Genomic DNA, 14224 nt, shown 5'->3' with positions numbered 1-14224 from the left:
AATATTATTATGTAGGTTGGGATGGATGTTTCTAGAGCTCCCCAGGTACTTCTGAAATGAATTTTGGATGCTTTTCCACACTGGGATCGCCTCTACCTTGCTGCCAGGTTGGAGCTCACACTAAATGCAGTCAAACTGATTGCTTTAGACTCCAGTAACCCATTTGCTACAGTGCCGCATAGTGACTTATTAGTTAAGATGGAGATAAGTACAGAAAATATAAGAAATTACGAGAGTTTCCCAGAGGCTGGTCCTGGGCCCAGGTTTTATTAATGATCTTGGCACGCAAAAATGGATGTGCTAATGAAATTGGCTGCTTATCCAAAACTGGAGGCATTGTTGATACAGGGGAGGACTGGGATATCCTGTAGGAGGGGGTAGGCAATTTTGAAGGCTAATACAGGAGAAATGGGATGAAATACAATAGTACAAAATGCAAGGTTATGTTGCTAATGGCTGAGATCAGACTTTTCTATTACAAGCTGACAGCGGGAGCTTACTGCTTGGAAGTAATAGTGGAGAAGGATGTACGTGTCCCTGCTGGTTCCAGTATTGGGTCACTCACTTTCTGCTCCAAGTGTTGCTCTGTGGGTTGAAAAGAGGTGGGGAAGCCCCGTGGTCTGACATGCACTGGAAGCAATGCAGGTGGCTGTGAGCAGCAGTCATTAACAGGTTGCACATCTTTTACATGCTGGAATCCAGCTAGGCTGAGGGAGAGCCTGACAGGGCTACTGAACGTGTATCATAGGAAATATTTCACACTTGGCAACTCTGGCTGGGGCTTGACAGTCTGAACTGGGGCTGATGTAACACAAATAACATCTGTTCTGATGGCAATCAAGACAGGCAAATGTGTGGGCCTTTGCTGCCTGTCAAAGCCCCTTTCACCTTCCAGGGGGAGGGATATCTTGTTTGAAGCTTTGCAATTGTCAGGGGATTTTGTTCTGGAGCCTACAGGAATAAAAAATATTTGCAGTTGTTTCCCTCCTCCAAAACCCCTTAGAAGGTACATGGAGGAAAAAAAAACCTGCAGAAAAATTAAACTGAGATGCTTGGAGCTGCCAGTATGCTGCTAGTGTGGAGCAGGATACAGCAGCAGTCTTTGCTGAGTGTTTCACTCAGTGAGCACTTCCAGTGCTTCACTGGAAGCTTAATGTCTTAATGAATTGGCCCATATCAAAATCGGGAGTCTGGCTGCCTGCCTGATGTGAAGATTGGGTGAGGGAAAAAGCACTGTGCTGTGTCACTTGTTGCTACTGGAATTGCCCTGCATCCCATAAATCCTACTGCTGTCAAAGACCTGCTTTAGAAAACCTTTGGCCACGCTGAATAAGGTGGTCATTGTGCGACCATGTGGGCTTTCCACCATAGCTGTAGCTTTAACTACGTGTGTGCCCTTGCTTTAAAGGGGGTCTAGGACCAGAAGCATATGGGAGGGCTCAAGTGTGATTGCCTTCCTAGAATTTCTCATGGATAGGAGTACCAGACACAAGCTCTATTCATATGTCTGCCAGTCAAGGAGAAATCAACAGTAAACAGCACTAGTGGGGAGCTCTGTTAGTCCTATTCTGTGTGATAGGTTTGTGCTGAAACCAGATGGAGAGAGTCCATGCTTAGATGTGAGAACTTGTCCGTGAAAGGAATGCTTGCAGAGTTCTTACTTGCTGTTCAGCTTAGAGGGGGTGGCAGCAGTGTGATTTACAGTGAGGGCAAAACCAAACAAGTAAGGCAGACTGAGAGCTGAGAATACACCTGAAACTGTACACTGGGAAAGAGAAACCCTGGCACCACAGACCTGAACTGGACAGAAAGCATGCACTGAAAATAGCTTTGGACAACCACAGCAGCACCAGACATTTGTCCTGCTCCCTGGCTCCTTCTCAGTTGGTTAAGTGGAGCTGATCTAGGCCAAGGGTCAAATGCTGCCTGTGGTGTCACCTGTAAGACAGAGGAGAATTAAACTGTTCAGAAAATGCAACCCAAACACTTAAGACAAGCAAACACTTTGGCAACAACATGAAATGATTAATAAAAACTCTTTTCCTCCTGTTGCCCTTCCCAAGCAGGCAAAACTTTCAGGGGTAGGTGACAAACCCCATTCCAATAACTGGAATCCAGAGGGATTAGAAGTAGGACTGATTTTTAGGTTTCCTTCTTTCTGCACATCTGCTCTTCCCTCTCATTGAGAATCTCTGAAGTCAGGAGTCGAAATTCTGAGGCAAAGCTCAGTAGCCCAAGTCTTTACATGTTTTCTTTCCTGCACATGGACTTCACCCTCCCTCAGCTGGCCTGAGACTTCTCTCCCTGGGGTAGGCAGCAAGCAGCACAGAGTGTCTTGGGGGAATATGGGAAGTACAGGTGTACTGTCTGGGATGGGGACGCAGGGGAATTGGGAGGAGAAGCTTGGAGGTGGAGGGCAGTTCCAAAGAAGTGAATGCACTGGTCATGCTGCTTCATGATCTGACTGTCCAGGATGGTATCCCTCTACTCCGGCTCTGGGAGGATGACCCTGCCAGCTACCTGTGTGGGAGGATGTGGGAGGATGGATTGTAAGAGAATAGAGATAGTGCTGAAGGCAATCTCACCCCTGAGGAGTTGCAGCTGTGCTAATTACAAAGAGTAGGAACAGCCCTGCCCTTAAGAGGTCACAGCTGTGTCCAATAAGGATGGGAGCTATAGAAGAGTGGATTAGCTACTCAAGAGGAGTTTGTTGGCTGTGCTGTGAGAAGCAGGGATTAGGTGGTCGTGCAAGGGACACTAAGGGTTAGTATGTGCTTCTAGGGATAGGAAGGAGTCAGCTGGCTGTGCAGAAGAAAGAGAAAAGGAGTCAGTGCTGTGAGGAGCTGCCTGTGAGAACACACAGAGAGAAGGTATGGAAGTTTTACAGTAGGATGATAAACTGATGGTGACAGTTCCCATCCACTGTTGATTGGTGCCAAGCACTGATGCCAACAGGAGCACAGCTGGCAATGTACTCCTACCCAAGGATTCCTGCCCCAGGGATGCCTTCCTGTTTTAGCAGACATTGCTCTGGATGCTATCATGCTCCTCTTGGGGTGCTCTTTTTCTGATCGAGAAGGTCAGCTGTAAGTGTATTGTAACCCTAGAGCTACAGTCCCCTCTGTCTCCTGGCATCTGTGTAGCTGTGTTGTTGCAGCAGATGTTTGGAGGAGCTGGGGAGAATTGAGAAATGTAGGACCATATTCCCATGGCCCTGGTGGTGAAGCATGGGGCTAGGTGCAAACTACCCTCTCTACCTCATGAATGCTTGAATCTGTAATTAAAAGAGAGGAACAAAGTATATGGAAGATTGTAATTCCATAAAGCCCAGTGAGCTTGGCTTCAAAAAAGGAAAATCATGTCTCACTTACTGAATTCCTTGAACATGTCAAGATTTGTAAAGGGAGATAATATCTTTTATAGGCCAATTGATACAGCTGGAAAAAACACACAAACTTTCAGGCACAGAAACCCTTATTTTATGTTTTCTTTTCCAGCTGTATCAGTTGGTTTAATAAAAAGTTATTACCTCTGCCCACAAATCTTATTTCACTTAATCCTTAGATCATCACAGCACAACTGTTGAAGCACAGTTCCTACTTCAACATGTCAGTAGGAATGGAAAAAAGGAGAATTATTTGATACAATTTACTTAGATGACTTAAAGTTCCTCAGCCAAACCATGAGCTTCTACAAAAGCTTAGCAGGTATAGAGTGAAATCTAGTGCCTTTAGTAAAAGATATTCCTGGGAGGCTTAAAAGTTTAGACTTATGGAGTCAATTTTCATCATGGCAAAGCGTTAGCAGTGTAGTTTGTGGTGGTACAGTTCTTTACTGTAACAGCAGAAGAAATTATTTAGGCTAATGAGGATGGGTGAAAATTGTGAGGAATGTGAGATTGCAGAATGAAATATAGGCAAAGGGACAAAGTACTGGAAAACTGAAGGTTTGTTAAACATGTGGAACTAAAACCAGATTTATTTACAATTAATCTGTACATCTGTCAAGCCAAGAAATGGGTCGTTTTATACAGCTCAGTGGAAATCTCTGCACAAGTCACGGCTGAGATGCATGTGTGTAATGATCGTTGTGCTTACATTTGATCCTTGGCACTGCCTCCACCGTGGGCTCTGGGGACTGGCTGCCCCATCTGGAAAGCTGTGTTAGAGAGCCAGGGAGAATTGGGAAGAGCATCAGGAGACTTTGGCAAAAACCTCGATCAGGAGACAGATGTGTAAGGCTAGGATTTATCAGCCTTAATGGGAACTTAAAAAGTGTCTTCGGCAAAAAGCTGGAGAAGGCAGAGCGTCAGACTGTTCCTGGCCTGCCACACCGCAAGTGGAATTAGAAAGGGCTGAGAACCCGCATGAGGTATTGCAGCACTGGTGTCCCCCTTAGTCAGGCCAAGGTTCTAGGACTGCTGCGGGGGTGGATGATTCTGTGGCTGCCAGGCGCCGAGTGCTCGGCCCAGCCCGCGGGGGCGGGTTGCCGGGCGGTGCGGGGCTGCCGGCCGAGCCCGGCGGGGCCGTGCCCGCGGTTGCCGGGGCGGCGGGGCGGGCTGTCCGCCGGAAGCACCGGCGGCGGCGGATGGAGGCTGAGCCGGAGCGAGCGGAGGCGCCGCGCAGGGGCGGCGTCGCCGGGGTGAGCGGGCCCGGGGCGGGCCCAGCCTCTCCGAGCGGGGGCTCCGGGGCCTTGGACCGCGGTCCGGTCGCGGCCCGGAGGGGGTGCGGGGTGGGCGACACGGCTGCCGTGGGGCGCCGTGCAGCGGAAGGGCCGAACCGAGCAGAGCCGAGCGGCCGGCGGTGGGGCCGAGCAGCGCGGCTGGGCGGGCCGGGAGGCGGCTGCGGGGCTCACACCTGCGGCAAGTGGAGCCTCTGCACTGTGAGGGCACCGCGCCTCGCTGCGGGGCGTGGCGCCACGGCAGAGCCGTGCCTTGCGTTCTGCTCCCTGCAGTGAAACGCCTTTTGTCAAAAACTGTGTGTCCGCTGCTCCTTCGTGTTTCCCCCTGCACTACAGGTACTAAAGATGGGCCGTCGAGCCCGCCAAGACCTCTTTGCAGGTGAAAATCTCAGCAGGAAGAATTCCCAGTCTGCTTCTCTTGGAGAGGTGGGTGTCCTGTCAGGAGGGCTTGTCTGTTGTCCTGCTGTTGTCTCCAGTGGACAATTATTAATTTCTTCTGAGATTCCTTCCTGCATGGTGTGCTTTGCCCTTTGAATTTTGTCCTTAGGTTTGGGACTCGTGTGCCTGCCTTGTCCCTTTCCTGATGTTGCCCTTTGTATAGTAGTTTCCACACAGGGTCCTATCTAGGGCTATGGTTTCTTACATGTCAAGTATGGAGAGTAATATCATACAGGACTTGGGGCTTCTCCCTTCTGTACATGCATATCTTCCTGATACTTTAATTTCTAGATTTAAAATATGAGCAGGCACATCATTTTGTGACCAGTTTTGCCACCATCTTTGGACGCAAGACAGATAAACAGATGCCTTACTTTTGTACTTTGCTTTGCTAGAGCCAGAGTACATCTGACATGGTTTCTATCAAGTTTGTGATGTGCTTTTTCATTTTCTCTGTGCATGGCTACAAAGGTCATGCTAGGAGCCAGCTTTGCAGCATCTGAGACTTTTCCTTTTGGGTAATAATATTCAAACTCAGCTCCCACTTGTCTTTGGAGGAAAAGTTGGTTCAGAGGCTGTTCTATTAGTACACCTTCAAATGGTGGAAGGGGGTCAGGAACCCCTCTTTGTCAGGGGAGTGAGTAAACATCCTCAAGTATCCAGAAAAAGATCTGAACTGTTTCAATTGATTTTTTTGCTTAGCGTTGCAGAATGCTGAAATTCTTCCTGGAAGCTTGCTGTTGGATGTTAGCATGGCTTCTCCACAGACATCTCCTGCTAGAAGGAGCAGCTCTCAAGAAATGACATACCAGTTTTGCTCCCTGACACATACCAGATGGACAAAAATGTCATCCGACTTCCACTTTGTTGCCAGTGATATTTGTTTAAATGAGTTGATGCTTCCCATTTTGCAGTGCCAGTCAGTGGTCTCCAGCATACCATGTTCTTGGCTTCTTTAAACTGGAAACCCATTTTGCCCTGCTGGTCACCCTGGCACCAACTCTGCTTCAAGCTACTCTGCTCAGAACCCTGGGACCGTCTGTCTTGGAGTGACTGCTTACTCCCCGATTTCCTGTGCAGTGACAAAACTTTCCTATTACACTGAGTAGCTCTGTCCCATACATCTGTGCCAAAATGGTTGTGGGGGGATTTTTCCTTTGAGACCCTGTGATGCTGTTGAAAATAGCATTATTACAGCTTAGCTTGCTAACACCTCATAGAGCGGACATTTTTTCTGGAGAAAGTATGCTCTTTTCTTTTGATAGGCATAACGGAGAATCACTTTCCACCTAGGGATTCTCCCCTTGGATATGCTATAGGCATTCAGGATGAATTCTGTGAGGGAATGTGCAGAAGATTGAATTTAAGAACTAGAACTGTTGACCTCATAGGTAAAAAAAGTCTTAGGGAAACCAGCTGGTGGTTTAAGGGGTTGTAATCATTAGCTGACCTCCACATTAGGGTGGCTCGCTGTCAGATTGTTCTCTTGCTGGAACTGGTCATCCTAGTTCATGGTCTGATTCTCTGGTTTTAAAGAGACCAGAGCATTACGTGGAGGTACAGCTGATGGACTGTAACTTCCTGTAGTTTGCTTGTGCTTACTGCTCGCATTACAACCATATCAATAGCCGGGAAGAGATCATAGGGGCTCCAGGACTTGGGCCAGTCTTGAAGAAGACTAAGAAATATATATAGTGTGCTGTTTGAAAGCAAAGCAGTGAGCTTTTCAGCAGCAGAAGGGTGAGGACTTCCATGCCTTACAGCATTCAAGTATGTTAGTACTGGATCTTAACCACCAGGAAGATGTCAATAGTCTCCCTTCAGACAAGTCTCTGTTGCTAAATGTTTGTGTTAATCAAGAACCTTGGAGGTACTGGAAGAAAGACAAAATCCACTGTAAATAATCCTCAGCCTTTTCCTTTGCTCCAAAATTGGAGGCTTTTTATACTTGACTATATTTGTTACCAAAGTGAGTATTTAACAGAACTAATAATTGTTTTTTCCTTCACCCTAGATTGGCAATCATCTTTTACTTTTCTGGAAGCTTGGCCTTATCTTGCTGTTAAGTGGTGGGGTTACAATGGATGTCCCATTCAGCCATCTAGTCATTTTGAACCCTTTATAAGAAATCTTCCCAAAAGAAATGCAAGATTAAAAAAAGAAGTCCTTTTTTTTTTTTTTTTTTTTTTTTCTGGAACTGGCAGTATTGGATTAGGTGCCGTGTAATTAATCTCAGCATAGAAGGTTTTATTCTTACTGATTTTTGAAGGTAAAGGGGTTTGTCTTAAACCTTTGCCATATTTACACCCTCATATGCAATTTCACATTCAGGTTAGTGATTTTGCCTTCCTCAGAGTTTTAAAACTAGTTTAATTCACCTTGACTCTTTTTTAATTTTATTTTTTTTTAATTCCATGCCAATCAACCCAGTTTCCACCCATCTAACATTTCTGGTATGAACATACCATTTCTGCTATTGTTTGGGTCTTTTCATGACACTGAGAAGCATCCAGGAAGTGTTTTCCAGTCAGAGCAGCTTGCTTGAAGAAAGCAAAAAGTACCTGTCTATCCATGTTTCAACATCTGGGCTTATTACAAGGAAATTCACTTAGAGGGCGGACAATTATTGTAATTAAAAAGATCTTTGTTTTGAAGTCAATAGGCAAATCATCTGACTTGGAAGCATAGATCTTATCAGGTTACTGCTGATCTCTGCTTGGCCTGGCCTCTCTCTTCCAAAAGAGACTCCAAACTGTGTGCTGCTCTGTACAACAAATGTGTGTTAAAACCTCCTGCCCCAGGGCATAGTTGCAATGTCTTGTGCGTTGTAGCCTAATATACTTCTCCCAAGCTCTATGAAAACAGTGTGATATCTTAGTGTTTTTTTCAGTGCCTGATGTGTGTATGTATCTCCCACAAGAATATTCTTAACTACAGCAGCAAAACTGTAACTCCTCTGCCCAAATCTACTTCCTAATTCCCATTCTGTGTGGAAGTACCTGCATTATCTTCAAATGTAGACCTCCTCAAGGGGCTCATGAAAGGTCACAGAGCTCACACTCTGCCCATGTGACATGCAGAACATTCCTGCCTTTTCAGAAGTACAAGTACTAGCAAACAACACTGCAGCTATGTGTTATTTCACCAGACAAGATAGAACATGATTCTTTGCTGTAATTGGTGCAGTTGGCACCCTCCTGCAGCAAAGGCTGTGTGAGTTCCTGCCTTCAGAGCTCCTTGGCAATTCAGCAGGCACTTCTTGGGCACCCATGGGAATATGCTGTAAGTGGGAATTCCTAGAGATAAATCTGCTTGCTGCATGCCAGAACTCTGCATTTCAAACATTCATTTCAGAGGGGTAATGTATCTCTTTTTCCATTGAGAGGCCTTTCCCATCCCCTGGCTTGATGTGGTACATTTACTCATCTTGATGCTATCAAGTTTCTGACAGAATAGGAGAAAGTCAAGCTAGTCATGTTATTTGTATAATGAGAGGGACAGATCATATAATGAGATCTGTTGAAAATCTTTGCTTATCCTATACTAACAGGACTTCTGGACACTTTTACAGAATAAAAGTCAAACCTTTTTCCTGGCTCTAACATCACTGTACCCAACAGCCTTGATGACATCCATCAGAAGTTGTTGTTTGGCCAGGTTTGGAGCTCTTGATGAGATTGATTTGGAAAGCTGAGTGGAAAAGCCTTTTTAAAATGTATCAGCAGATTTTTCCTTTTCTGTTTCTTCTCTCAACAAGAGTGAACTATTTGCTGTCCTGTAAGAAATCTGTATGCAAAAATATTTTAATGTTATCCTACTTCCATGGTCTATTTTCTTTATCCTACAGTGAAGTGCTTCCCCTGGGACCTTGTTCAAGAGTTCCCTGGTTTCTGCCTCTTGCAGTCTCAGTATGATTTTGCCAGTGTGTCTCTGGCAGCACTCTGTAGATCCTTTGAATAGAGACTGCTTTACTAGGCAATGGCCAGCCTAAAGGATGAAGGTTTTCTCTATTTTGAGAGTATTTCCACACAGGTAGGACAGAATGACTTTATATCAGGGTTTGCCCAAAAATCAAGCTCCCTGCTGCCTCTCTGCCACATTTCATCACAGCGTGGGGAAAGGCTTTGTGCTTTCACTTCTGAAACTATGTTTTTTTCTCTTATTGTCCTAGCTGGTATTTGTAAACTTGCTTATGTAGTTGTGGTCCTTGGGTGATAGTTAAAAAGCATTTCTTGCTGTAAAAAATACCTTATTCAGCACGGATCCCCGTAGACAGACAAAAACCTGGGCCATCTCTGCTGCATGTTGGAAGGATGTTCCCACAGGTGCATTTTGCAAAGCAACTGTCTGGACTTCCACCACCCAGTTTACAAACACTCCTGGCAGTGATTCTTTAGGCTGACATCCAGGCTTTGTTTTAATAGGACTCTATTACCAAGCCCAAATGAGTAAAGAATAATAATAATAATAAAAAAAAAAGTATTGCTGAGGGTGAGACCCACGTGAAAGATTGCTCCAAGAAGTGTTTATTTAAATGCTTTTCCAACATGTGTTGCCCAGCTGGATTTTCTTCCATGCTAGTGCAAGTCTTGCACCTCTTGAGCTCTGTACATCCAGAGATGCTTAGGTCATGTTGGACCCCACAGAAGCCTTTCTGCTTTTGGCTGTGGGAACAAGCAGGCCCCTGGCTGACAGATGCATGCTTCCAACAGATTTCTACCAGTTGGGCAAATCTGTGTTCATTTGTGCTACTCGTTGGTAAGGACACCTTTGTACCCCAGCTGCTCTAATCTGTGTGTAGCCCCCCTCTGCTCTTGTTGTAGTAAGATCATAAGACCAGATGACAGCAAAGACACAAAATGAACTCAGATACCAAACCACTTCCATGAGAGATATATGCAATTTATGAATCACATGGCTTCCATGTTCCACAGGAGAGATGATTTAATCCAGAAGAAAAGTCAGGTGGGTTAGTGGAGTGTTTCCAGCCATCCTATGCATACTCCTGGTGTAGGGTCATAGGTCAATCTAGGATACTCTAAATTCTCCTCCTGGGTGGTTCTGAAGACTGTGATTTCTAGAATAGCATAGAGATTATTGGGTTCTTAATTACCTCCTTGCATTTGGTGCCTAACTGCATTGATTGTTGCAACTGCTGGTGCTGACAGTCTGCTCATCTAAAAGGTTCTCAACCAGCTTGCAACTTTCACAGTGATTAACAGGTTGATTTTCTTGAGTTACTTATCTATCCCACAACCAAGCTGCTCCCTTATAGTGTTAGCTAAAGATCGTTTGCTGAAGCTAACACTGATGGCAGCTGTCTTAAGCTAACTGCTACAGCTTGTGCTCTCGGGGGAGAATCTGAGGTTGCCTTGAGAAACAGTAGCTTCTGAAAAAAGGGTAGCCTGCTACAGTGTATAACCCCTAGTACAACTGCTCCAGCATCAATTCTGGTCTCTGGCATGGCTGTTTGACTCTCCATATGAATCTTTCTAGGATCCTACACACCTGAATCATTTGAATCTTATCATGCTATAGGGAGAAGGAACCAAGTCTGTTCTCTTCTTGCTCACGTTTGGTTTTTGGTTTTTTTCTTTAACTACTGCAGTTGGCATCTGCATAAATGACTGGATATAAAATCTTGTAATGGTGGAATCAACTTTGTGCTTTGTTAAAATGAATAAGTTTGCAAAGCATGTGCTGCAGGACAGTCATAAATGTCAATCTTCAGGCTGTTTTGTGCAGGCTTCCATAGTGCTTCCTTTTAACTTCTTTCTCTCTTTTTCCTTCCTGACCCTTCAAGGATGAAGACTATCAGCAAAAGGTTGACCATGTAAGACTAGAGGCTTTCTAGGTAGATGCTGGCTTCTCTGAAGGGGACTAGCAGGATTAACCTGTTATATGTCTGGAGACTACCTTAAGAGGGTACTCTAGTACAGGAGAAAAAGATAAAGTTTGCTTTAGATGCAGTGCCTTTCCTGCATCCTCTGTTTCTGATGCTGACAGATTTTTAATTATCTTTGAAACAGCTGCTCTTATCAGCTGCTGCATCTTGTTTTGAGGTCACAGATTTATTTGTGGCCACTGAAAAGATGCTCTGTTTTCATTTAAAAGTCAGCATAGCAATTAGCTAATAGAGTACAAAACCTGACTTAACTGGATTGCTGTCCAGTATGGTTAGTCTGCTCTTATAGCATGAAAACTTATCTTTAGGGATGATGAAGTCTTGCTGGTGCCCTAGAGGAGAAGGCCAGGCAGTAGTAACGAGGACATGTGCCTTTGTATTTTCTATAAGTCTTTTTTTTTTTATTGCACCAGCACTGAATGCCAGAATCTGTAGGTAATAATGTCATAGTGCTTCTTACCAGGCTCCTGTTACACATAGAGGAGGAATACTCATATCCTTTCTTATCCTGCACCAAAGCTAAAATATGCCTTAGCATTAAGTTAGCATTAGAAGCCAGGATGATGCTATTCAGAACAACCTGAGAAGTTCTGCCTGTTTCTGTTGAAGTCTTTGGGCTAATTGCCTTGCACTCTTCCTAACCATGGAATTGATGTTGCCCAGTTTTTCCTGCCTAGAGTTGTTCTCTGTTAGATAATTAAAACACCTTCTCCTGTGCTCTTAATTCCTTCTGCTGAAGGACTACTCCAATACTGGTAACACAGTAGATTCATCTGTGAAATTTAAAGCCCAGAAAAGAAACCCGTATCACCCATCTCATTAATTCTGGCCTCAGAAGGGTATGCTCATCACAAGGAGTCAAGACTATTCAGATTAGCTCAGTTTTCTCTTGGTAGTGCAAGAGATGATATTGTAAAAAAGATCCACTGGGTTTATTTGGCAGTGATGGATGGTTCAGGACTATGCCCAGAGCACTTTTCCATTTATCAGGCAGACCTCCCACTGATGGGTATAGTTTTGGGGACTGGTTGCCTAATAGAAATTTTTACTGATAATTGATCTAATCTTCCCCCCCACCCCCTTGCTGGAACCAGTCCTTACAGTCATTTCACTGGAACTAATTCCACCTCTATACAGTGCCCTAAATAATTGATTCCCTAGGTCTGCTGTTGAGTGCTGACTGGTCACATGCCACAGGCGCCTTCTTGCTTCTGGCTGCTAAATTTCATTAAAATAACTTTACTGATGTGACTCTTCCACATGAGCAATTGTTGCTTCAGGGATGTTATGCAATGGTGCCTAGCAAGGAGATTTTACTTAGTATGAGGGGTCCCTGCTTTGAAAACCATTTTGTTTGGGTAATTCCTGTGTCCTTTATTCAGGCTTATGTTCTTAAGCATGACAGTCACACTTTATAGTATTTTTCCATTTGTAAAAATCTGTAAATGGTATAAAATGGTTAACTGAGAGTTCAGAAATCTGACTGAGCAATAAGCTGCTTGTAACTTATACTACTGGATGCTTACAAACTTCTGTTAATTGCATAAGTCTCTTCCAAATCAACTGTTAGTGGAACTTTGTTATAAAGTGTGATTCAAATCTTGTTGCAGTAGATCCCTCCCTTAGTCCTTGCCTGGCCAATCTGAAATACTTGACTTCTTGAATCATTTGTCTGAAGTTGGCCCCTTTGTCCCCCGGATGGCTCATATAACCCTCCTCTGAACTCCCTTTGGGCTTTGCTGAGTGCTACAATCTGAACTCTTCCTGGATTTGGTCCCTTTCCTCTTGCTGTGCTGAAGATAACTTTGTAGCTGCTTGAATACTAACAAACAACCTCATCAGGATTGTTGATGTGAACGTACCTGCTGAAGTCCTGCCCTCCAGCCATCTGCCTGCTCTGAAACTTGTTTTGCATCCTTTGGCAAACCACTCATCTTGCATCTGAATTTTTGCCAGTTGAATCACTCATTTGGCTGCACCTTCCAAGACTGCCTGGGATATTTAGCCAAAGGCTGTGAGGCTAATCAATGGTATAATAAAGGGTGTATCCTAATATTTCAGTTAATTTGCAGAGGCAGTATAAGCAGGAGTATGTGGTTGTAAGCCAAGATTTTGCTGGGATCTTTTTGTGGCTTTGCCATAGATTTGCATTGGGACCTTGGAGAAGTCCTTCCGCTAGTTTTCTTTAGTCCCTATTTGAAAGGAAAGCTAGAGCTTTATGCAGAAGCACTGTGGGTATTCCCTGAATAGATCCACAGGGGGACTTAGATGCTTTATCCTCATAACATAATCCATATCCTGCACTGGGTGCCTGTGTAGTACGTAGATACTCTCAGGATGGGCTGGTAGATCTATGGGATGGTAAAGAGTGGCTGGGAATGGCAGTGTGTCTGAAATCCTGTCCTTCTGTGGAGTTCTGGCCCCATTCTGCAAGCTCTGGGAGTGCATATTCTTACACTACCAGTGAGAGACCCTGATCCCCATCCTGTGTTTTCTAGCCTTCAGAAGTAGAGCAGGGCTTTTCCTTGCCTTCAGGGACCTCCATTTCCTGAGTAAGCAGGTGTTATTTCAGTGTTGCAACCTCATGCTTTAGACATAGAGATTAAACTGGCCATCTCCTTTCCAAGCTGGAAAACACTTGTCTTCTTTCTTCTCTGAGAGAGATGTAGCAAGTAATGTTTGCCACCTCCATAGGGAATATTATATTTCATGACAAGCCTATGAGCTGTTCTGAGTTTGAGAAGGCTCTCAGTCCTTTCTCCTGAAGCTGCTCTGCTTTGCAAATGGAACCAAAAGAATTCTGGTACCAAAGGGAAGACTTTCTAACTGAAGGCAACAACATTTGAGTGGGAAGACATCAGTTCCAATGGGTCCAGCTGGGACCTCATCCTCTAGCTGTGCTTTGGTAGACATGCCATAGATAGTCTCAAGGTCCTTCACAGACTAAAAACAGGGACAGCACCTGATTTCTGACCCTTATACAGGTGAATTCTGGCCTCTGTGGCTCTATATCACTCAGTATTTGAGTGACAACATACTTTAAGGCAGCAACTGGAAAGAGGATTTGAAGATCTGGCCTTTCCAGAGGGGGCATCAAAGTCCTTTTGTAGTTCTAGTTGCCAGTGCTTCTAAAACATTTGGGTGGACAAGGGGGCTGTTGCTTTTTAGGTTAAGTCAACGTGCCAGGAACAGTTGTTTTCA

General features: G+C 44.6%; 1 protein-coding gene across 3 annotated transcripts in view; it reads left to right on the top strand.

The window, feature by feature from the left end:
- The first annotated feature begins 4006 nt into the window (after nucleotides 1-4006).
- IFT43 (intraflagellar transport 43) overlaps nucleotides 4007-14224 on the top strand; it is a 43650-nt gene continuing 33432 nt past the window's right edge. The window contains exons 1-2 of one of the 3 annotated variants that reach the window (XM_053946347.1): nucleotides 4519-4641; nucleotides 5017-5106. In XM_053946347.1, the coding sequence (XP_053802322.1) occupies nucleotides 4588-4641; nucleotides 5017-5106 (144 nt within the window). In that variant the 5' untranslated portion in view covers nucleotides 4519-4587. Of the gene's footprint in view, nucleotides 4642-5016; nucleotides 5107-14224 lie in introns of all 3 variants that reach the window. The other 2 variants (XM_053946345.1, XM_053946346.1) reach the window with 2 other exon arrangements.

Source organism: Vidua chalybeata, chromosome 6 (assembly GCF_026979565.1).
Source record: "Vidua chalybeata isolate OUT-0048 chromosome 6, bVidCha1 merged haplotype, whole genome shotgun sequence".
Taxonomy (NCBI): Eukaryota; Metazoa; Chordata; class Aves; order Passeriformes; family Viduidae; genus Vidua; species Vidua chalybeata.
The sequence above is the reverse complement of the archived record's forward strand: the minus strand, read 5'-3'. Positions and strand labels throughout refer to the sequence as shown.